The sequence below is a fragment of the Excalfactoria chinensis genome, chromosome 16 (genome assembly GCF_039878825.1).
Source record: "Excalfactoria chinensis isolate bCotChi1 chromosome 16, bCotChi1.hap2, whole genome shotgun sequence".
Taxonomy (NCBI): Eukaryota; Metazoa; Chordata; class Aves; order Galliformes; family Phasianidae; genus Excalfactoria; species Excalfactoria chinensis.
Genome location: NC_092840.1, coordinates 4,367,659 through 4,391,113, shown reverse-complemented (window position 1 = coordinate 4,391,113; position 23,455 = coordinate 4,367,659). Strand labels below are relative to the sequence as shown.

The window sequence follows — 23,455 nt, the reverse complement described above, 5'->3', positions numbered from 1 at the left end:
GTGAATAACACTCTCTGTTACGCTTTCTAGGCTGTAATGCTGGACTCTACTGATGTCAACCTGTGGTATAAAATCGGTCGTGTGGCAATAAAACTCATCCGCCTACCCTTGGCTCGTCATGCTTTTGAAGAAGGTCTCAGGTGTAACCCTGATCATTGGCCTTGTTTAGATAACCTTATCACTATCTTGTACACACTCAGTGATTACCCAAGTAAGTACGTTAGTAGACCTGTAAAGAAAAAAATCAATAAATTTGTAATTTCATATTAAAAAATTGTGAAATGATAGTGGTTTAGGGTGTGCTGGAGATCTTCATGGTGAATTTACGATGATTTGTATCTGTTCTAATTACCCAGAAAATACCCTGTGCAGTGTTTATCAAGAACTGTAAATCAGTTTAAAGTTGGATTTCTGCTTTTGATGTTAAAATGTTTACGCATTTTACCTTTGAGTGATGTCCAGTGAATTAACTGATTCAAATGGTGTTTAGCAGAAAAGTTGCAAGATAGCAGAAATGTTGAGTTTCCTGAGTCCCATAGGTTTGCCCTATTATAATAATCCTAATTTTATTTATGTAATTGCCCACATGAGCAAAAGCCCGCTGGAATTCATTGCCCATTGCAGCAGTGGAATCTGAAATTAAGGCAGTTAATAATATGAAAATAGTGAATGGTGAAAGTAGAGTTTGACCTTTTTGTTTTTATTTCTCTGTCAGCATGTTTGTACTTTATCTGCAAAGCCTTGGAGAAGGATTGTCTGTACAGCAAGGGGTTGGTTCTGAAGGAGAAGATCTTTGAGGAGCAGCCTCTCCTCCGGAAAGATTCCTTAAGGATGTTCCTCAAATGGTGAATGTTATCTTATAGCCTGTAATGCATTTGGAGTGTCAACTCTGTTAATCATACACTTCATTTTTTCTTTTTTAATCACTCTTCAAGAAAGAAAACAGCACCTTCTGTTTTAATTTCTCACCATTTGTAAAGCAGAAGGACAATCTCCATTTATCTTTCAATTTTTGAGTGAGCAATGATTTCTGATGGTGAAACACTTCTATATGCATGCTGTAAATTTTGCAAAATAGTGGGTTATTTGAATGCTTGTTTTAATGCTTCGTGCCACCCTACAGAAAAATATAAACCTTTCAAGACTTTAAAAAAGCAAACAAACACTCGTCTTTGTTTCTTAATTCTTTCTAGTGACATGTCTATCCATAATGTAAATGTGAGTACAGCTGAAACAGGAAGAATCATAGATGAAGCATTGGAGCTACGTAAGAAAAGACAGGCTTTGCTGGTGCAAGAGAGAGAACCAGACCTCAAGCTGGTCCAGCCAATTCCTTTTCTCACGTATGTCATATTTAGTTTGTAACAGGTTTATCTGAAGCTACTTATACTGGCAGCTGTGTTGTATAAGCTTGGTTTTTGTCAAAACATATTTGTAGTGTTGTGTTTCTGTGTGCAGATGGAAGTGTTTAGGAGAAGCTTTACTTGCCATGTATCACCACCTCACAACATGTGATCCTCCTCGGCCCAGTCTGGGAAAGAGAATTGATCTCTCAGAATACCGAGACCCTGTTCAGCATTTGGTTCTTTCTCCTACCTCCACTCCTGTCAGTGTTATTCAGCCAACTCCTGTCAGCACTACTGCGGTGGTGACGATGCCAGAACCTATGTTAGCTTATACTCCTGTGACACTCAATTTTCCAAGCCACAGCCAGAATTCATTGGAACCAGGAGCTACTGTAGGTGAGCAAGGTACTTCAGCTTAAGATTAAATATATTTTTCCAACTGCAGAATTTTCAGCAAGTCTACTTGCTTCAGGCGAGCTTTTTTATGCAAGATACCACAGCCAGTTTATATTCACTTGTGTTTTAAGATTTTGATATGTTCAAAAAGAAAATGATAAATCATCAGTATTTCATTAGAGTAAGACAGTTTCAGCCACAAATCATCTTTTTATTTATCTTTATTAATATTTATTATTTTCCTAAAAAGACTTCCCTCTTGTTTGATAATTTAACAGGTCAGTAACTTTTTTCTTCTCTTTTTCCTTTTTTTAATTCTCTTTTTAGGTGATATATCTGCAGGAGATAAATCCAAGAAAGGGGTGAAGCGAAGAAGAATTACAGAAGATAGTGGTGAAACAGCAAAAAGGAGATCTGCCAGAGTCCGGAACACGAAGTGTAAGAAAGAAGAGAAGGTTGACTTTCAAGAGCTATTGGTGAAATTCCTTCCTTCCAGGTACAGGACTTAAACCTGCTAGACTCATGTTGTTTTTTGAAGGACTCATCTCCTTCATTCTTATGCATGTGATAAAATTGTTTTTAATGAAAACCTATTGAAAAGTAATTTAAAAATGAGTAAAAGCTTCTTGTAAGGTGAGACAATTAGAAGAAAATGCAGGTGTCAAATTGTGCAAGATCAACAAACAGGGCAGTCTTGGTTTCAACAAAATCTGTGAATACTTCATCTGTGAGTGTGCTTCAGTTACTGTGCTTTCATTGATATAATATGTACAATATACAATGCTTAGGTTTGACTTAAGAGTGAGGGAAAGAATGAGGATTTTGTTGTTATAGTGCTTTTTGTCTCCCTTTCAACACAGATTAAGGAAAATAGATCCAGAGGAGGAGGAGGACCCTTTCAATAACTATGAGGTGCAGTCAGAAATTAAAGAAGAAAATTTCCAGCACGTTGGACCTCATAGAATGTCATTTGATTCTACAACATTCATGGAATCTGGTAAAGATTTCATTACAACTTCTCTTTCACTGTTGGTTATTCAGTCGTGTGTACTTTTCTGTATTTCCTTGTCTTATGTATGGAAGAAGGGTACAAAAGGATATGTTTTAATATCGCATAATAAAATTATACTTCAGTCTCAATTAGTAATGTGAATAGTAAGTAATTTGAATTCTTGGGGACTTGTTAATTACTGTATGCAAGCGCTGTGTTGCATGGAGTTGCCTATTTAAACATATTAGAGCCCAATAACTTAATTCTGCCTTTGCAGCACAGGATGATACTGTGGCCCTTGTGTAAGCTTAGTTTTGACAGCGTGTTATGCACTAACTTATTTCAGGTCAGAGCTTATCTTGATCTTAGTTATGCATAGATTTGCTTTTATCTGCTTTCTAGAGAAGCAGGATGTTCATGAATTCCTGCTGGATAACCTGAACAATGGTGGTATCTTGGAGCTGATGATGAGATATCTGAAGGTCATCAGCCAGAAGTTCCTGGTGAAGTGGCCTCCTGGCTTGTCTGAGGTTGTCCTTACTATCTATACTAGCTGGAGAAAGCACAGTACAAGTCTTCCTAATCCCTTACTGAGAGACTCAAGTAATCAACATATCAAGGTAATTTATTTCTTTATTTTTAATATCAGTAGTGTTTCTACTTAGTTGCAGATGAAAAAACAAATTCAGGACACTGTGCTCCATTGATTTTTAGTTAAAAAACACACACACAAAAATACAGTGTTGTGTATCAGATGTCCAAATTTTATACATCTAGTGCTATTGTGTATCTGTGTATTTTCACGTATATATCCTTTTTTTTAACAAATTGAAATATGTCTTATAACTTTGTGTTATGTAAAATTTAAAGAGTCAGTACTTCATAATTATGCCATTAAGATCACTGTCCTCATGCTTGTCTTTTCCCTTTAATCCCTGAGTTTATTAAACTTGATCTGTAAATTATACTGAACGTGCTGAATTTGGAGGTTTTGTGACTCCAGAATGCTACTCTGATACCATGCACTTTTGTACCTTTAAAAATTGTCATAAGCTCACAGATTTTACAGATGGATTTGTAACCCTTCTTTCTATGAATGTGATCAGAAAATAGTATATTCTTCACTACACAAAACTGCCTGACAAATACCCATGGTGCTTTCTAGTGTACTGCTGAATTTTATCCATCAAGCATTAATAAAATGGTAAGACTAGGATGCATATTCAGTGTCATGGAAATGACTATTTTTAATTTTTCTCTCTTTTTTTTTCCCAACTTCACACTTTTTCTGCAGGATATGATGTTGATGAGCCTTTCCTGCATGGAACTGCAATTAGATCAGTGGCTGCTGGCAAAAGGGAAGAACTCTACAGGTGAGAGTCAGGTGCTTCTTTCTCTATTTTAAAAATACTGTAGGTAAATTAAGAAACTATTCCAGCAATTCACTGGATTCTTTGGAGCTGTCTCTTCTATATACAGACATCTTTCTCTGTATACACATCTGAAAGGTGCTTATTACTGGTGTGTCATTTGTCTTCGAGTAGATCAATAGTTCTTAAATAACTGGTATCTGGGACTCTTCTCATGGGATGCTGGTAACTTTATGATAAAACATAATTGATTTACAGTTTCTCCACGAAATTGCCCTGCTGTCTCTGTGAGTGGAAAGTTTGGTTCTGACTTGCCAGGAATTCATTTCTTGGGAGACCTGCTGCAGTTATCGTTTGCATCCTCACAGCGTGATTTATTTGAGGAGGGCTGGATGGAGTTTGTCACTCGGGTGTATTGGCTGAAAGCTCGCTTTCTAGCACTTCAGGTTGGTTCTACTCTTGTTGTAACAAAACTTTTCTCAGCAAATAAAAGTCATGTTATTCTCAGCTCATTTTAAGTGTGGGGGTTAAATCAGTTTAAGATAATTAAAAGCATCCTCTTTGTGGAATACAAGGAATACACATTCTTGACTCAGTGTTCTGATCAGAATGACTGGAATAATTATTTCTACTAATTACTTTTTTGTATTCTTAAAAGAATTGGAGTTTAATCCAAATTAATCCTTCCAATTCAAGTTGAATTCTATTTCTCTGATTTGTTTTACCTATTACAAAAGTCACCGATAAGATATACTTTATTTGCTTGCTTTGGTTTGCTATTTTGGATTTGGTTTTATGTGCAGTAATCACATTGGCAATGCCTACAGTGAATTCAAAAATTTCGTATGTGCTTTGGAAAGACATTTTGCAGACATAACTCTATTTCTACTATTTTCCCTCCCCACTGTACTTCTGTAGGGAGACATGGAACAGGCACTTGAGAACTATGACATTTGCACTGAAATGCTGCAGAGCTCCACTACCATGCGGCGTAAAGCTGGTGATGACAGCAACATCATAATACGGTTACCTAATCTGCATGTGGATTCTGTGGTTTCTTTAGAAGAGGTAAGAATTCATTTGCAGGAGTATTCTCCCTGTTTTACCCCTACCATTCTCAAAGCCCAGTCTATGAATCAGCTCTTTTGTGATGAAAGCTTACCTGGAATTTTGTCCTAGAAATTTTCCAAGAGTAAAGGAACAGGTTCAGAGTTTAATGATGATGTTATGGCCATCATTTCTTCTTCAAGAAGACGCCTTTCAGATCTCTTGGTTTTGTACAACTTATGATTGTTTTTATGCAGAATAAAAAGGTTTTTCTATTAGAGGCACTGCATGTGCAGTGGTAGATTATTAAACCACTGTTTTATTTTCTGTTCTATGAACATAACTTCCACTGCTGGTTAAATGAGTTTCTTTTTTCAGCAGCTGGTGTTTTCCACATAGTAATTTTCATACACATTTGAATAAAAGGATGTTAATTTTCCATTCTTTCCTTAGCTGTTTTGGAGAGTCAACTCCAACGCACGTTGTACTGTCTTCACTTTGAAGTCTATCTGATGGACATATTTTTGCATATAAGTGTCCAATTTGGGGTTCTGAGGCAAAAAAGTGTATTATTACGCATTAGTCACATACTACATGATAAAGAAAAGCATGTGAAACAGCTAAAGTGTTACGTAGTAGGAGTTTTCTTCCTGATTTGCGTTCCTGGTCATATTTGTAGAGTTAACACAGCTTTATAGCTAAAATGTAAGGTGACAGGGCACTACCTTTGTGTGTGGAGACAAAATGAAGATTGGATTGTGCCATGTGTGATATTTACAGATTGATAAAAACCTAAAATCTCTGGAGAGATGCCAGTCTTTGGAAGAGATCCAGCGACTGTATGAGGCAGGGGATTATACTGCAGTAGTGCATCTGCTCCGTCCAACATTATGCTTTAGTGGAAGAGTAAAACATCTGGAATTTGTAACATCCATACCAGAGAGACCGGCACAGCTGCTTCTCCTGCAGGTTTGTTGGTGATTTACAGCCATTCTGAACCCAAAGCTTTAAAAAAAGCTATTTACTGTATGGGTGGTTTCGTGGTGTAGTGTACCTGTCCTGCATGAATGACAAACTGTTGGTAGATAGATCCAGTATAACAGCTGCATCTGTACTCCACATAATACTGAAAATATGCATGCAAATTACCTCAGTTGTGGGAGGGGTTAGAGATGTCAGGTTTTCTGGTTGGGGGAAAAATAATCACAAGAAAGACTAATGCTGCCTTAGCTGAACTGGGCCAAATCTGACAGCCTTGTTGCAATCTCATTTACCTACACTTGAATATAAAGAAGCAGGAAGGGTGTTGTTGTAATAGTGGCCTTGTAGTTGCTATTTTGACATTTATGGAGTAATTAAATGGTAGCATAAGAATATAAGCTGTGTATGGTTAGAATTTAATAAACGTGTAGGCATCATGTTCTTGAAAATGTGTATTTCATGCCTGCTATTCAAGTAGAAATTTATATTCCATGTGTATATTTATCATCCAAGATCTGGATACATTCTGTTGTCCTTTAATGTGATATGAAGGTGTTTACTTCAACTGAGTGTAATGAACTATTTTATCTGTATGATGTGTACAGCCTTCCTTTGCTGTATTCATTTTAATTTTTTTTTAAGAGTATTCTCTTCATCTTTTTTTTTTCATGTTTACATTCTTTAGGACTCTTTGCTCAAGCTGAAAGATTACAAGCAGTGCTTTGAATGCTCAGAAGTTGCCTTGAATGAAGCAAGTCAGCAGATGATGAATATAACAGCAGCCTCTGCTAAAGAGGAATGGGTTGCTACGGTAACACAGCTGCTCATAGGAATAGATAGTTCATTATCATCAGACAGCAGCATCCTGAAAGAATCTTCTGTAACATCAAGCCTCGTTCGATTAACAACCAACCTGATTCAGGTAACCTGTTCACTGGTACTTGAAAAGAGTCACTGTGTTCTGTGGACATTCAGACATGAGTACAGCTGCTGTCTGAACTGCTACCTGTTCACACTGATATTTTGGGTTACGGTTTTGCTGATACAGAGGGAAAGAAGAACACTGTTGTTTTAATTTTCAAGTCAGTGTGTTAGAGAGGCACTGAGTTCACCTGTTCTAGAGTCAGTAAGAGTGTGGGTACCTTCAAATAAAAAGCTGCCTGGTGTAATTAGAGAATGGTAGTAAAAGAACCAAAGGAACACAACTTTTCTTATGCTCTGTAATGATTAGAAAGTGAAGACATATTTAGCTGGCTGAGTGCATTTTGTAACTTTGTTTGGTTTAGTCATTCTTACTCAAGTTATTTGTATTGTGTCTGTTAATGATTCTGACTCGTCTTTTACAGTTGTTGTGCTTTCCAGTTGTTGTATTCTCTTCTGTATGTTTATTCACTTTGAAAAGTCTGAATGTGGTATTAGCAGAGAGAACTGATTGGAAAAATGACTATGCAAGAGAAGAATGTCTTCTTCTCCCTATTGATTGTGAGAAGCTGAAGCTATACTCCTATAGGGTAGAACGCATTATTAGCTTTGGGTTGTTCATTAAAGATTCACTCCTGACTCTTAATCTGTATCTTTTTGTGTGTGCGATGCCTTTTTCTTTCTTAGATCATAGACTGCAGCATGGCAGTCCAGGAGGAACCCAAAGAACCGTATGTCTCCTCAGTTCTTCCATGGATCATCCTACACAGGATCATCCAGCATGAAGAAGATTCTTTTCGATCCCTTTGCTGTCAGCAGCAGCAGAACCAGGGAGACGGAGGTAGTTTCTTTAAATTCAGTTTTACATGCTGGAGCTGAACTTCTCTCCATCTTACTATGGAATATAAATAAAAATTACTTAGTTTGTCATCTCATCTGCTGACTGAAGGGAGTAGATGGATATACAGATGTGACATTCTTATCCCAGAGACTTATTATTTTTTTGCACCTGATGAAGCATTGGGTAGTTGAAGTTAACTCCGTTCTGTACTACCAAAATAATTGCCAACTTCTTTTTTTCCAGTGAATCCTGATACTCCTATGCTGCCTTCTTCACTCATGCTTCTGAACACAGCTCATGAGTATTTGGGACGAAGGTCCTGGTGCTGCAACTCAGATGGTGCTCTTCTCAAGTTCTATGTAAGTGTTTGCATTGTAGAATATCTTAGGCTGAAAATAAAAAATAAAAAAAAGCCCTTTGAAATTCATATGGCCAACACCCATCTTAAAACAGTTTATTAAATTATTACATTGGTAATGTCTTCATGTTGAAGAACATTTCTGAATCCACTCTTCTTCTGCAGAGCACATCAGCCTTTGTCAGTTAGGTCTGAATAGTGAAGGTTTGCTTTTTCTGCTCCCCTTTCCTTTGTTATCCTTTCTAAACAGGACTTCTTGTCAGACAGTGGCTTTGAGTAACCACTTTTGTTCTATACAAACATCTTAAATGAAAGCTAGTAAATGGTCTGCCATGCCTGGAGAACAATTAAGTGATTGTGCTGAGTACATAGTCTTGTAGAGTACATCTCAGTGTGATTTCTTTACAAAAAGACTGGTCAAGAATCATGCTTGCTTGTGTTCAGTAAGTGAAGTGATATTCAAGTGTCTTAATTGTAAGAATTTGGTTAAAGAATAACAAAGAACAGCACACACAAGAAAAATGGCAGCTTACCTAGGTGTTAGAATAAAAAAGTTAATTATCCACTTGGAAGCCAGTTCTCTAAAATCTGTTAAGTAATAAAAACTCTTGAGTGTTGGTATAAAACTGAAAATAAACTTGAGCAGATTACTCCCTGTCATAATTCCAATTCTTCTTTGGACTTCACTGAGAGGAATAATTGCTGTCTTCCACTTTTCCTGTTTTGCTTCTATTCTCCTCCTAGAATTTGAAGAAGGAAGAATGACAAGCAATCCAATAACACTGTACATCATTCACAAACTGAAAAAAACTGTGCTGTTACATCTGTAAACGTGTAATCTAATGTGAGATTCCACATTCATCTTAATGATTGTAAAAATGTTTTTAACTAGATTTATGGTTGCTCAATTCACAGAACAGAATTTGCCAAGTGTTACTTAAAGGTTGTGTGTTCTGTGTTATAGGTAAATATTATCTGGCATTTTAGAGAGTCTTCCAAATGAAAATTCAGTTTTGAATTTTGCAGTTAAACTTATTTCTTCTAAACTACAAGAGTAAAGATAACTAAATTTGTAGGGTGTGATCTGTCCCCACCTAGGCATCTGGAAAGTTGATCCCTCACAGCCTATGTGCTGTTACCTGCATTTGGTCCTGCAGCTGTGATGTTTGTGACTGTTCTGCTGTTGCTAAATTTGGGTATTTTGATTATACCTGCAGACTGAAACAGGTAGTACTTATATTGTTTTAGTGCTATGAGCTAAATATAACTTCAGCTTATATTTACAGAGTTGATCTATTGAACAAAGATGATAATGAAGAACTACTTCAGTCCTTCTCCCTCTGTCTCAATGTTGTTCTTTGCTCTGTTGTTCAGATGAGTGTGTTATAAAATCTAGTATGTTCCAGCAGTGCCCAGTGTGTGTCTGGGCAGTAGCATTATTAGGTGAAAGGAGTTGCCCACTCTGACCTTTTCAAGATAATTCCTTGAGAAATTCCCTATGGTTGAAGTAGAATATTTCTAACTGTATTGCAATTTCTTTTTTCCCTTGGCTTAGAAATTGAATTGCAGTCAGCTTTTTGCTGCCCAGAGTAGTGACAGCCTGGGTTACCCTGGCTGTTGGCAGAATCCAAATAATACAATACTGTGTTCAGTGGGCAGTGCTCTACAGGGATATTTCAGTGGCACTTTCAAGATTCAACTCGACTTCGTTGAGGCTTATTACCTTCAGCCATGAGAAAATTGTGATTAGTTCTGCATAGAGCCACTTGGGAATCTCTTCATTTCCCTTCTTGGCACTCCCTGGAGCTTATTAACTGCAGCTCAGTGCCAGACTCCATCTGCCTCTGTGTCTGAGCATCGTGGCCAGGTCAGTAATTTAGACAGCTGGGAAGGGTGGTGTGGGGAGCCTGAGGGGTTCTGCAGAGTTGGCTCTCCCTAGTAGGGCTGGAGCTAATGAACACTGTTGGAGCTGAGGCTGGTTCAGTGTGGAGCTATTAGCTTATCTCTGCAGCCTTCTCTGCTCAGTCTTCCTGGTATTAGGAACATAATACTGTTACACCTGAGTTGCCTGTGTGTGGATCTGCCTTTGGGTCCATCAGGCTTGTTAGCTCAGGCACTGTGCTTCATGAAAATAGATAACCTATTTCCAGACTCAGACTTGCCTTAAGTGCTGTGCAGCTGCAATGCTCCAAAGTGCTGAGTCTAAATTGAACTGTGTGCCTGTATCCACAGCCTGGTCCATCTGATGCCATTCCCTGTGAGCCTGGACAAACTACAGTGAAGTACAAGTACATTGAATGAGATCTTCATTTTTCAGTCTTAGAGCTGCCCGCTTTTTAAACTAAAATAGGAAATAGCATTAATTAGCACTGATATTCAGCATTCAGAAACAAGAAGGTTTTGGAAGGGTAAAGAGAGGGAAAAACGAAGTGGACAAATTATTTGAAGAGAGTGGCAGCTTCAAGAATGCTAAATAGAAATGTGCTTCATAGACTGAGAGCCATCTTCTATATGTGTTGAAAAACATTTTATTACATGTAAGTGAAGAAGATACAAAAGAAAATATATTAATACACAGTTAATTCCTCTGTTAGTAAAAATTATTCTGGGGTGCTGCTAAAAGCCATATAAGAATGCAGGAGGTTGTTTTGAACACTTATCAAGTGAGATTCCTGTTATGGGTATTAGATGTGATTTTGCTTGCAGCAGTAGGAACATCATGCTTTAGTTACAGTGTCCTGTGGGCTTTGCTTCTTCCTTTCAACTTACTTATCTACGCTTTCTTAGGTTTCAAAATCTGCTCACAAATCCTTACAGGGAAAGTACTGGAAATAAGGAGACTGCTGTGACTTGAGGGTGATTGCTGATGCTCAAAATCTCATTGGAGTGCCTTGTAAGAATTATCCTTGCTCTAATGCACTACTCTTATTTCTCAGGGTTTTGGCACAAAAAAACCCCAAACCCAACCATACAAAAAAAGCCTATTCCAGAAGTACTATAGAAGTGGTAAGATCTTTTCTAGGAATTGCAAATGGATGGAACATCTTATGTTTTCAGTTTTTGACTGCAAAATTTCGTACAGACGATGCTGATGTTTGCGCATTGGAGCCTTTTTCTTGTGGTAGCCTGGCTTATTCACAGCATTGACCAACTGTAGTGTTCATATTCACCAGAACAACTTGATGTGTAGTGGGAAAACAAATAATCTTAATTAAGTAAAAAAACATTAAGTTGATAGCTAATTTTCTTCACTGAAAATAGAGTTCAGAAATTAATGTAGAAAATAGTAAAAGCATTTACAGTGCCATTTACTTATGTGCAACTAGCTTGTGGAAACATGGGGAATATTTGATTGTGGTTTGGCAGAAATTGATAATTTCTAACGCTGTTTTCATTACATAACTCCAGACACCTGGGTAACTTAATGCAAGCTTCATATCTCAGATAACATTTTCATTGATATCTGTGATGTTGTAGGTGCAGGTACTAGAAAAAGAACTTGCAGCATCCACTTCTGAAGATACTCACCCATACAAAGAAGAACTGGAAACAGCTTTGGAGCAGTGTTTTTATTGTTTATATGGTTTTCCTAGCAAAAAAAGCAAAGCAAGGTACCTAGAAGAACATTCAGTACAGCAGGTAAGTTATGTATTGCTTAATATCAGTTCAACTTTCTGTGATGCTGGAAGATACAGCCTTGTTTGGTGTTAAAGTATACTTAAAGATTCTTATATCGTGTTTGTATATATATGCATATATATATTGTGTGTGAATAAATTTATTATTATTTTTACATTCCCCTCATAAAACTTACGTAGTTTGCATATTGTAGAAAATAAACTTTTCTTTACAAAACAAAGTGGAAGGCTCTTTGAATACAAAGAGTCATGTTTGAAATGAAACGTTAGTGTAGTCTCACAGTAATTTGCTGTTTTGAAAGTACTGACAAACTGAATTTTATTGAGGCACGACTTTTCCTGTTTTCAACAGAGAAGTTTGATGTTGAGAAGTGTAGAGAGGAAAATGTCAGCTTATAAGAAGAAAAAGTTTAGCAGCCAAACTTTGCAGTTTATGAAAAGTGGTACTGTTAAAAATACAACTTCTTTTGTGAAATCCACGATGGGGAATATCTGTTAGCTGTTATCAGAAATATGTTAGATTCAGTTGAATTTGAGAGAAGAAAAACTACTGAGTGCCACATGGGAAGGTTTATAATCCTAGGATACCAGTCCTCCGCCTGAAACGCTGATTTTTTGCTTATAAACCTGCAAATGAATTTACAGTTACCAAATGTGAGTATAAAATTAGAAATACAAGTTACGTTTTGACATCTCTGTTTGAAAACATTCTCATTGAAGTTGTTAAAAAGAAAATGGAGCTTTTAGTAGTGCCGCTTCATGTACAAAAGCAAAATTTACTGTAAGGAATAAGTTGAACAATTGTCCTTTAATTGGTAAAGCTGTATTTGTGAGCACCAGTTATTAGTAGCGATTTAATTGTTGAGAGGTTTAATCATAGAATGGTTTAGGTTGGAGGGAACCTTCAAAATTTCTAGTTCCAAACCCCTGTCACGGTGGGGGTCATATTTTGATTCCTTCTAGAGTAACAATTACTGTTTGGTAACTGGAAAAGTCAAATAAAATCAGTTTTAGTAGACACTTTGGTTTTTTGGAATTTGAGATAATTTCTCCCTTCTCATCTGCCTGCCTTTTCAGGTGGATCTCACGTGGGAAGATGCCTTGTTCATGTTTGAATATTTTAAGCCTAAAACTCTTCCAGAATTTGACAGTTATAAAACCAGCACTGTTTCTGCTGACTTGGCCAACCTTTTAAAGAAGACTGCTACAATTGTTCCTCGAACAGACAAACCTATGCTGAGCCTAGATACTGTTTCTGCCTATATCGAAGGAACATGCAGCAAGGTATAATGAGCTGCTATTAAAAAAAGATGAAATTACTGTGGTGTTAATTTTGTGTTGATTTTCAGATAGTTAAGGGAATCATTTATTAAATAATGCTGGATTTCCTTAGATAATTGTGTTTAAATGAAAGATGAAAGACACCAAAGCTTTTGGTCTTGAAATTTAATATTGGTTAAATGGAGTCAGTGTGTGAGATCTTCTTAGTGCTCTGAAAATCTGTGGAATATTTTCACAGTTTTCACATTCAATAAATTCATGTTCTGTGGTGGAAAGACTACTTTCACTGTAAGGAAGAAGCAGGAGTTTAGCCCATCTAATATATACATTCTATTAATCTTTACTATTAATTTATTATCTCCAGGTGCCGTCTCTCCCAGATGGTGCAGACTATTCTCCACCAGTGGTGACCGAGTTGTATTACCTTCTGGCAGACTACCACTTCAAGAATAAAGAACAGTCCAAGGCCATCAAATTTTACATGCATGACATTTGCATTTGCCCAAACAGGTTGGTATTGTTGAATCCTACTTCATGATACTCGTTCATTTATTTCACTATTAGGAAAGCATAGAAAAGAAACTTTGTTTTTGTTTCAGGCAAACAACACTGCACCCTTTTGATCTCTTTTAATTACCGTGCTTTAAAGAAGGTGATGTTTAAACTAAATCTGTTTCTTAGTAGCATCAAAGTTTTTGAAATACCAACGAGATTAAGCAATGCCATGTTAAAAATTAATTAAATTTTAGGGCTTGCCTATTGGATGTTAGCTATTGTTTCAGTTCTCCTTGTAGACCAATGTAAATGACAAAAATTCTAGTTTAAATTACTTAAGACTATTGTTTCTAAGGTCAGTCACATAACAGAGACAAAAGGGAAGGTGACAGTACAGAGCAATTTTATATGTGAGGTCTGTAGGGGAAATAGACATAGTTTATTGGTGTTGAATCTTCTGGTTTGGGAATCGGTTAGGAAATTGCTAGAACTTTAGCTTGAAACTTGATTACAAAACAAAAAATCCAGCACATTTCTCTGGAGTTTTGTAGGCGTCACAAATAAATGAGAGTGCATTTTGGCTTTGTTCTGTGACTTTTCATTGTTCAGATTTAGATGCTTTGAGTGGTAGCATACTACTTTTGCCCTGGGCGTTTTAGATACTATTTCTTAAGATGTTTGTATTATGGTTCCCTTTTCATACCCCTCAGAAATCTCTCTGTTGAGGTCTGTTGGCCCAGAAATGAGCTTTCAAATTAGCAATTAACATTCTCACAATTTTGCTTATTGTGATTAATCCCTCGCTGTTAGAATCATGGTGGAAATTCCAGAACCATTAACCCTTAATGTTAATTTGAAGTTATGTGATAGGGAATCTGTTTTGACAGTTGTCAGTAATACAATAAGTGAAAGACTGGTTACTGAATGTTTACGTCAGAAAGCAATCTTTATTAATTGTTGAAATTTCTCTATATGAATTTGTTCTTTGTGATATTTATGTTGGAAAATAGTTGTGATGATAAAAGCTGTTCACTGTTCAGTCCAGCTCCTCAAAATGTCTTAATGGCTGCTGGCTGTTACAGCTTTGACATTCAGTGTAATGTGTGTGGGGGAGGTTGTTAAGTTCTTTTCTTGCTTGCCTAGGTTTGATTCATGGGCAGGCATGGCTCTGGCTCGAGCAAGTCGTATTCAGGACAAGCTGAACTCTAATGAACTGAAAAGTGATGGTCCAATTTGGAAGCACTCTACTCCTGTCTTGAATTGCTTCAAGCGAGCCCTCGAGATCGACAGCTCTAATCTCTCCTTGTGGATAGAATACGGCACCATTTCTTATGCCCTACATTCTTTTGCATCTAGACAGCTTAAGCAGTGGAAATCAGAACTCCCTCCTGAAGTTGTGCAGCAGGTGAGACTTTAAACTTAGAGTAGTGGGGACTTCTAAAACTTTTGAATGGTCTTTCTTGGCACAGTAAGTTAAACATTCACATGCTGTATGCTGCCTATTAGACTGTATGTTTAGTTGATAACATTGGAAATTCCAGTTTTCATTCATAAAAGCAATTGGCATCAAGTTTGAAGAGTTTGGGGTTGCTGTTAGTCTTCTGTTATTGTTGTTTTGTTTCTCTTTCTGTGTAAAATTATTTTGAGCCCATGCTTCAGATTGTCATTAAAAGATAACACAGCCTTTGGGAAAGGTGAGTTATGTTTACCTTACCTTTCTGTAAGTGTCATGCTATGTTTCCAGGAAAAGGTGAAACACAGTGAAAAGATCAGGAGTTACTCTGCACTGATACCTCATCTCTGGTGTCTAAAGCCATCTGTTTTCTATGCTTTGGGGCTATTTACTTGCACGAAATATCAAAATAGGGAGCTTGATACATTTTCACAGACAAAGTTGTTATTAATTCATTAGCAGGGAGGTCAACGCTGAGTCAAAGTGAGCAACTGTGAGATACCCTTTCTGACCTTGATGAAGTTGCAAAGAGAAATGTTTTGTCTGTCTTTTTGGGCTAGTAAACCGAATTACTGATTTAATTATTCTGACTCACCAAATCCTACATAGTTCAGAGTATGTGGGAGCAGAGCAAAAAAGAAGCATTGCTTCTGAGTGACTGTTGTGTTATGAAACTTACTAGTGGTTGAACTGCAGAGAGTAGCACTGGAGCATGCTTTTTTACCAGGACAGTGTATTTACAGCAGAGTTGATGGGTCTTGCATCTGAGCTGCATGTGTAATTGTATTAATGTTGCACTCCCTGTAGCTGCTTCTATATGGCGTTTGACCCTCTGTACAAAAAGGCCATGTAAGCACATATTCTAAACGGGCGCAAGTGTTGTGGTTGTGTTTTTTTTCCCCAATAATTAAGTGTACATCTAACAATAGTTTTCTTTATAAGTGCTGTTTGTTAATAACATCATAAGAGTTTCAAAACTACTCAGAAAATTAAATTATTATGCTTTATGCCTTTGTTCTATTATAGGTTTGCTCTTACTGTATTGTGGCCTTTTGGCTACAAGGAGCTTGCTAGAGATTTTCAGGGGTAATGCTTAATTTATTTCACACTGTTAGATAAAAATTACAGTGCAGACCAACCATCTGAAGTTGTGGATTAAATCAGAATGCTTATTTAACACGAATTTAAAAGTGCCATTTTTTTTTTAACAGAAGTTCTATTAAAAGATACGTTTGAACAATATTATCTTCCTTCCAGGAATATGTATTTTTCAGGATTGTGTTTCTCATATGAAAAAGGTTGAAAATGCTTTAAAGGATGTTCCTCATCTTTGCACTTTTAGGAGCAGGAGTGTATTTTGGTATTTTGGTGTTTTTCATTGTAACCACAGTGAACTGATGTATTTCTCAATGCTTCATTCCATCTCAGATGGAAGAACGCCGAGACAGCATGTTGGAAACAGCCAAGCTGTGCTTTACATCAGCATCTCGCTGTGAGGGGGATGGCGATGAAGAGGAGTGGCTTATTCACTATATGCTGGGAAAGATTGCTGAGAAACAGAAACAGCCTCCTGTTGTCTATCTGCTTCATTACAAACAGGCAGGTCATTACCTGCATGAGGAGGCTGCTCGATATCCAAAGAAGATTCACTACCATAATCCACCAGAGCTTGCCATGGAAGCGCTGGAGGTAAAAGAAGAAAGTAAAATACCGAGACTTAAAAGCAGTGTTCTCCACAAATAACAAAGTACCAGTTATTATTGATTTATATTATGAAGCATGCAGATTATAAATGGTGCCCTGCTTCTGGCAACATTTACAAGACTAATTTAGAGAATAAATTGAAGTCTGTTATTCAGGCTGTTCCTGTTTTAAAGACAGCTTATGTGTGCAGTCTCACTATTGGACAGTTTTCACTTTGCTGCACACAATGCATTAATCAAGTTTGGTCAAAATCCAAGTGAATGTGTTTCACAAGCTTCTCATACCTTTGAGAGCACAAGTTAATGCATAAATTGGAACAGTAGTGATAATGCCTTTGCTTTCCCTGTGTGTCTGGTAAAAACAGGGCATCTGGATCATACCCAGTGGTGACTTCAGCCCTGTCTGCTTTCACTGTTGTATTCTGTAGGTTCCATTTATAAAATGTTAAAGTTTTCAGATTCTGTCATTTGCAAGCAAGGACACATCCTATTTGCATAAGGTAACGTGCAAGCTGACCTTTATTATCTCCTGCAGTTGCTACAGAGAACAGTCTGTTATGTGCAGAGCTATATATTCTCTGACTAAATGCGCTTGGGTATTTTCTAGGTGTACTTTCGACTTCATGCTTCTATTCTGAAACTCGTGGGGAAGCCAGATTCTGGAGTAGATGCAGAGATATTAGTTAGCTTCATGAAAGAAGCTTCTGAGGGACCTTTTGCCAGGGGTGAGGAGAAGAACACCCCAAAAGCTGCAGAAAAGTGAGTGCTAATTGCTAGGAACATCATCTAAAGGCATACTTGTCAACTGCTGAATAAAGAATGAAACTGAATGAAATACAAACCAAACCAAATGAATAGATCTAACTCTAATATGTGCAATTTCAGGCACTGTGTATAGTCAAAAGGTCTTCTCAGTAATCGGTGCAGTGTAGATGGGAATGGAACAACTTGGATCTTGTGATCTGTTTTGAAACAGCTGTTTTACTTATTTATTTTTAAATCAACAATCAAAATCGCAAAAGCAAACACTTTTATTTTGAAGGTTAAGAGAATTTAGTTCTCGTATTTTGTCATCTTAAAAACCGGAAGATAAATGTTTTACTGCTGAACACTGGTGGGGAGCAAGTGATCAAACTCCATTATTTAGAATTGTAGTAAGATTTGATAAATGTATTGGAAATGTCATAACACAGACTTTTTCCTCTATATTTTACTGATATGTTAATGCAAGTTCTTCTCCTCCCTACTCTCTTAGGGAAAAAGCTTGCATGGTTGATGAAGACTCTCACTCTTCAGCTGGAACAGTGCCAGGCCCTGGGACTTCCCTGCCCTCATCCTCTGGTCCAGGTCTGACATCCCCACCTTACACAGCCACTCCAGTTGACCACGATTACGTCAAATGTAAAAAACCCTGTCAGCAGGCAACGCCGGACGGTACAGTCCCTGTTCTCAATACTGGCAGCACAGGGAGGTGCTTTAATCATGGGGGGTCTAACCTGAAATGATCAAACTGCTCATTTCAAGGAGGGTGATGGGTCTGTGGTATCACGGGCAATATTGATGCTTTATAAATTCAGTACTTTAAATAGAATCAATGTACAGTCAGAGCTTTAAATACAAAATTCAAAGTTGTCACCTGCCACCATTAACACCTGTCATTTAGTCAAAATGGGACAGCTGACAGAAGGAGAATGCAGCTGCCTGACTTTTCAGCGGTGTTTTTTTTTCTTATTTCTGCAGAGCTAAATGTCTGTCTGAGCTTATTAGGAAAGATGTGGATTCAGTCGTTAGAAGACTGGATGCTCTTTCAATGCATCAGTGAACTGACCAGGTGAAAATTTGAACTGTGGCTGAAACAAAACAAATTGCTAAAAAAACAAAACAAATCGGTATAAAACAATGTTATACTTTTTTGAAGGAGGCAGATGGCAACTATTTTGAATATATTGTGTATCAGCACGAAGTGATTTGCATGACTATCCAGTAGATTTCATCTTTTGATTTTTATCATTTGCAATGACTGGCGAGCAGCTCATCTTTATAGGCTATAAAGTTATATCATTGCTTTAGAACAGCAGAAGGTAGGATGGCATCACAGTGTTACTGAAGATTTTGCAACATGTAGAATACAGAAGAAATTAAATTACCGTTTAAGAAATTCAACATTATTGTTGGGCTAGGAATTTTATTTTCACTCTTCTCTTCTGGTCATTTGTTTTTTCATCTGGATCTATGAATAGCAGCATTCAAGAAGGAGTGAAATATCTTCAGTGTACAGCACAGTGTGGTAGGGCCCTGGAGAGGTTCTTCTACTTGATATGTATTTGTGGAGGGTGGGATGCTTCCTGCTGTCAGTTTCTGAAGAATGGTCATTTGTCAATAGCTTACACTGGTGTAGTTTTGAAACAAATACGTACCTGGAAACTCTGCAAGGTGAATTTATTCCTTTTCCCCAACAGGAGATTCGTGGTGAAACTGACAGAACTTCCTTCATTTCTTTCACTGAATTGAATATAGAAAATATCATTTTATCCATGCTTACATTTAAATCTGGAGTAATTAATCAGACTCTTGATATCGTATATGGGGTACTGGTCAGACTCTTAAGTCAGCTAGCCTCTTGATGTCTTTAAAACAGTAAAAACAGAAGGGAGTAAATATTCAGTGAGGAGTATGTATTAAGTATTTCCTAAACCATGTTCCCTATAAGAAGCAGTTCTGACTAGAAAAGGCTGCATCTCCTCAGGTGCTGCAGACTTGAAGCATCCCCAGGAGACTGATAAGTTAGATGAATTTTCCCATACTTGTCAGTAGTATATTTGCCCAAAGTGAGGTATTATGACTTTTGGCAAGCTAACTGCCCAATGGGGGGCAAAGCTGGCTGCTTAGCAAAATCTGAAGGTGCAAGCTAAGGAACATCTGCACCTGTTAGCATAGCAGTTCTTGGGGCTGCTTGCTTAGCCTACCTAGCACTTAGCTTTGCAGTTGTCACAGCCATTCAAAATGTCAGCTACTGGAAGAAGCAGAGTTAAGGAGGCAGTGTGCATTTGTGACAAGTAGAATTGGGAAGTACTGCATCATTCATTGTGTTTTGTAAGTTGCTGGCAAAACTAAACTCTGGATAGAGCATGTTGAAGGGCTCCAGGAAACTGAAATAATTGCCTTGGGGCTGCTGCAGACGGAAGGAGAGCTAACAGGCTGAGCAGTGCTTGGAAGCCTCCTGCTTTTATATTGTTACATATACTCTGCTTCTCTGCATTCATTTGCATTTTACTTACGTTAAAATACATACTTTGGAAGTAAAATGCTTTTGACAGCTTACATATAATCACATCACTGAAAAAGAAATGGTGCCTGCATTTCCATTGTACTGTTCCTAAAAATAGCAAGAAACTATCCATAATTTGACTACTTTTTAGACTTTTTTTTCCCCACCATTCTGACAGTAATTGAAACTACCTATATTGCTGTTCACAGGCTGGATACTTTGGCCTAAAGTCAGCCTATCTATTTATTCTTTCTGAGGCTTCACAATACTGTTATTTACTTTTGCAAGAGTAAATATCTCTTGTATCAATATTGTTGATCATATGTGACAAACAGAATGAGAGCATTGTACAGATTCTTACCCACAAAGGAACAAGTAAGTACAGCTTGTGAAGTAACTGAACTTTGTTTTCCTCGTGGCAGCTCCTAGTAGAGATCGTCCTCAAGGAGACAAGTATTGCTCAGCTGCAGCTTGTATTTGGTGGCTGACCAGCTGCTGTTATGTGTGCAAAGTAGGCAGCCTCCTTTCTCCTTTCCTGTCTTTTCATTCAGGAGCTTCCTTTCCTTCTTTTTGTTAATCCTGTCTTTTCTGTTGTCACCCCTGCCTGTTGCTGTTCTATAACTCTTGATGAATAAATGCTTGAGACTTAGATTTTTATTTTAATTTTCCAAGAGCAAACTGGGGAACAAGAAGAATCAGGAACTCAGTAGGGGCCCAGGCTCTCACTGCCTGGGATATCCCTGTGTTTATACAGCTGCATGGCCAGTGTTGTATACCCGAACGGAAAAGCTCGTAGTTGTTATTTTTATCAGCTGGATTTGTGCAGTCATTAAAAACCAATCACAGTACAGGCTCAGTCAGATTGTTTTGCTAGATTATGGGCTAAACATTAAAAATTAGTTAGGAAAGCAATAATCAGAGAAAGTAAGTTTCCAAATGTAGGCTAGAGATTGTTGTGTGGTCTTTTTGCTGTAATTTGCTGTTGTGGTGTTGAAATTCAGTTACAAGTTATGGTATGCAGAAGATGTATTTCGTACTCATTACTGCTGCCATGTTAAAATGTCTTATTGTTTAAGTCTCTATCCATGTCATGTAGTATGTTGTGTGTAGTTAGATGTAATCATCCTTTTTGTGTTTGTCTTTGCCTGATTGCTTTTGCAACCAATATTGCCCGTGCTGCCTCTAACCTTTTGACAAATCTCTGTTCCCCAGGCATTCTCTTCCTGCTTTTACCTGTCACGGCTTGCTTTAAGTAATTGGCAAATCCTGCATGATAACCTCACTGGGAAAGGCTACTTGTTTCATGCTGTGGGAGAAGCCTCCCTTCGTAGTATGTTGGTCCTGTAATTCTACAAATGTTATGAAGATGCACAGTTTCTCGTAAGCGGGGCTTCTCAACATCCCAATGAGACAAAGGTGATCTCTGAGAAACTTCCTGCACGTAGGCTGTCTCTCATGTTAAAGTGAATAAGCTTCAAAGATGAGGTGGATATTTCTGTGCATAAAAAGAACATCCTCATTGCACTTTGGAAAATTAAAATCTAACTCTTCATAATTCCATCTCTCCCACAGTTTGCAGACCTGAAGCTTTTGTTTCAATGCATATCCTATTCTGGTACGTTGGTACTGGATGTTCATGGGGACTGCATACTGGACTCCATGAATAATGAATCAGATCCAGTTTATTGCAGTATGCTCCATTTTTACTTTTTTCCCCAATTGAACCTTTTGCTGGTTAGTGCAGCACTGTCAAAGAATTTGACCAAATGAACAGAACACCAATGAGGTTTTGTTGCATTGCATTTGAAAGCAGCAGTATAGGACTGCAAGCTACCAAAACACAATCAGTGATCAGTGTAGATGGACAACACACTGACTTTCATCTGATTCATTTTATAAGAGAGCTCCCTTTATATGTTCAGAGGATTTGCTGTCCTCAAGAAATTAACCTGCTCCCATGCAAATCTTTGCAATTCTTTTGCTTTCACTAATGTGCAAATGGCTTTGCAGAGTTGGATGTTGTCTCCTGTCATGGTAGAAACTGTTTCAAGAATGAGAATGATCTGATGTATCATGTTTCTGACCACAGAGCAATGAAGAAAAAAGTTCATACATACATACAAGGGAGGGGGAGGGTATGGTGTAAGGTGAGCAGGGTAAAGAGGGACGATGTGTAGATCTACAACCTTGGAAGAATCCACTTTATTTTTGCATGAGTATGTGTGTATACATATATTTGCATAGTCATTTATCCATTTGCTGCGTGGCAGAAATTTTCTTCACTTTAAACTCAGCTTCTATGTGTAGGTCACTCCAAATTATTGCCTCCTGTTGATTTCCTTAGAAACTGTAAGAAATACCAAGAGTACAATAGCACTGTCAGCAATTTCTCAACTCCACAACATTTTTGTCAACATAGTTACCACTGCATTTTTACCAGTGATGAATAAGAAAAGCCTGTGTGCAATGCTTGTAAAAATCTGCACCAACCCAAATGACCACTCACTGTCACCAGAGCTGAAACGCACCACCCACCCCTCACTGTGCTCACATCAATGCTGGCTCTCCATAAATGTTCACAAGTGTCAATGCATGTCAGTATGGGATGATTTTTCCTCACGGAGGAATTTCATTTCACACCTTTGCTCCATTCACGCTTCAATGTCAGATGCTGGTTCTATCAGAGTGTCTCTCTGCTGCCATCTATCACACAGCAACAGAATGGAATGGGATATTGGTGGGAAGGTTTAACCTCTACTGTTGTGCCACCAATATCCACCTCTGACTGTGTGGGCCAACATCATAAAACAGGAGGCATTACTTTTGGAGCAGACCTCCTACATAGGTTTTCAAAAAATCCTTTCTCTGCCACTTGTTTCTGACTTTTGATGAGTATCTGGATGTTTATGACATTTCCAGATTCCTTCTTGTTATAGCTGAGTATATGTCAGACATTTTTTAGAAGAAGTCAGTTATACCCTATTGGCTTCCTAAGATTGTTGACTTCCCCCACATGCTTCAGGGGCCCTGTCCCTTCCTCTTCTCATTTCAAAGAAGTTTCAAGGAATGGAGAACAGGCAACACAAAGCTGCATAGTAATTAATTGGCAAAGATGGAGTACCTTATTTATATTGGCATGGTAGAGCTGTACTTCAGTTCCCCTGAGAATAAATTATGTCAGTTCGTACCATGAGCTGATTTTATCTAGCTGGCATACTTAGCAGTAAGAGCTTTGTCATTAGAAGTGCATGTCTGCCTGTTCAGGTGGCTTACTTTAGCAGTTGCATTAAATTTTACTTAATAATAGCAATAATTATTTAAAAAGTTATGATGTTCTTCTTGAATGTCTGTCTTCCAACAGCTGGG

General features: G+C 37.7%; 1 protein-coding gene across 5 annotated transcripts in view; it reads left to right on the top strand.

Annotated features, from left to right (window-relative positions):
- Window positions 1-23,455, top strand: part of CABIN1 (calcineurin binding protein 1) — an 89,617-nt gene that overhangs the window by 2,966 nt on the left and 63,196 nt on the right. For 2 of the 5 annotated variants that reach the window (XM_072351000.1, XM_072351001.1), the window contains exons 7-27: window positions 31-211; window positions 716-845; window positions 1,194-1,343; window positions 1,459-1,751; window positions 2,070-2,238; window positions 2,603-2,739; window positions 3,136-3,353; window positions 4,028-4,106; window positions 4,362-4,549; window positions 5,022-5,171; window positions 5,931-6,119; window positions 6,817-7,053; window positions 7,740-7,893; window positions 8,137-8,252; window positions 11,729-11,890; window positions 12,967-13,173; window positions 13,535-13,680; window positions 14,809-15,070; window positions 16,547-16,807; window positions 17,429-17,580; window positions 18,077-18,255. In XM_072351000.1, the coding sequence (XP_072207101.1) occupies window positions 31-211; window positions 716-845; window positions 1,194-1,343; window positions 1,459-1,751; window positions 2,070-2,238; window positions 2,603-2,739; window positions 3,136-3,353; window positions 4,028-4,106; window positions 4,362-4,549; window positions 5,022-5,171; window positions 5,931-6,119; window positions 6,817-7,053; window positions 7,740-7,893; window positions 8,137-8,252; window positions 11,729-11,890; window positions 12,967-13,173; window positions 13,535-13,680; window positions 14,809-15,070; window positions 16,547-16,807; window positions 17,429-17,580; window positions 18,077-18,255 (3,760 nt within the window). The remainder of the gene's footprint in view (window positions 1-30; window positions 212-715; window positions 846-1,193; window positions 1,344-1,458; window positions 1,752-2,069; window positions 2,239-2,602; window positions 2,740-3,135; window positions 3,354-4,027; window positions 4,107-4,361; window positions 4,550-5,021; window positions 5,172-5,930; window positions 6,120-6,816; window positions 7,054-7,739; window positions 7,894-8,136; window positions 8,253-11,728; window positions 11,891-12,966; window positions 13,174-13,534; window positions 13,681-14,808; window positions 15,071-16,546; window positions 16,808-17,428; window positions 17,581-18,076; window positions 18,256-23,455) is intronic. The other 3 variants (XM_072351003.1, XM_072351002.1, XM_072351004.1) reach the window with 3 other exon arrangements.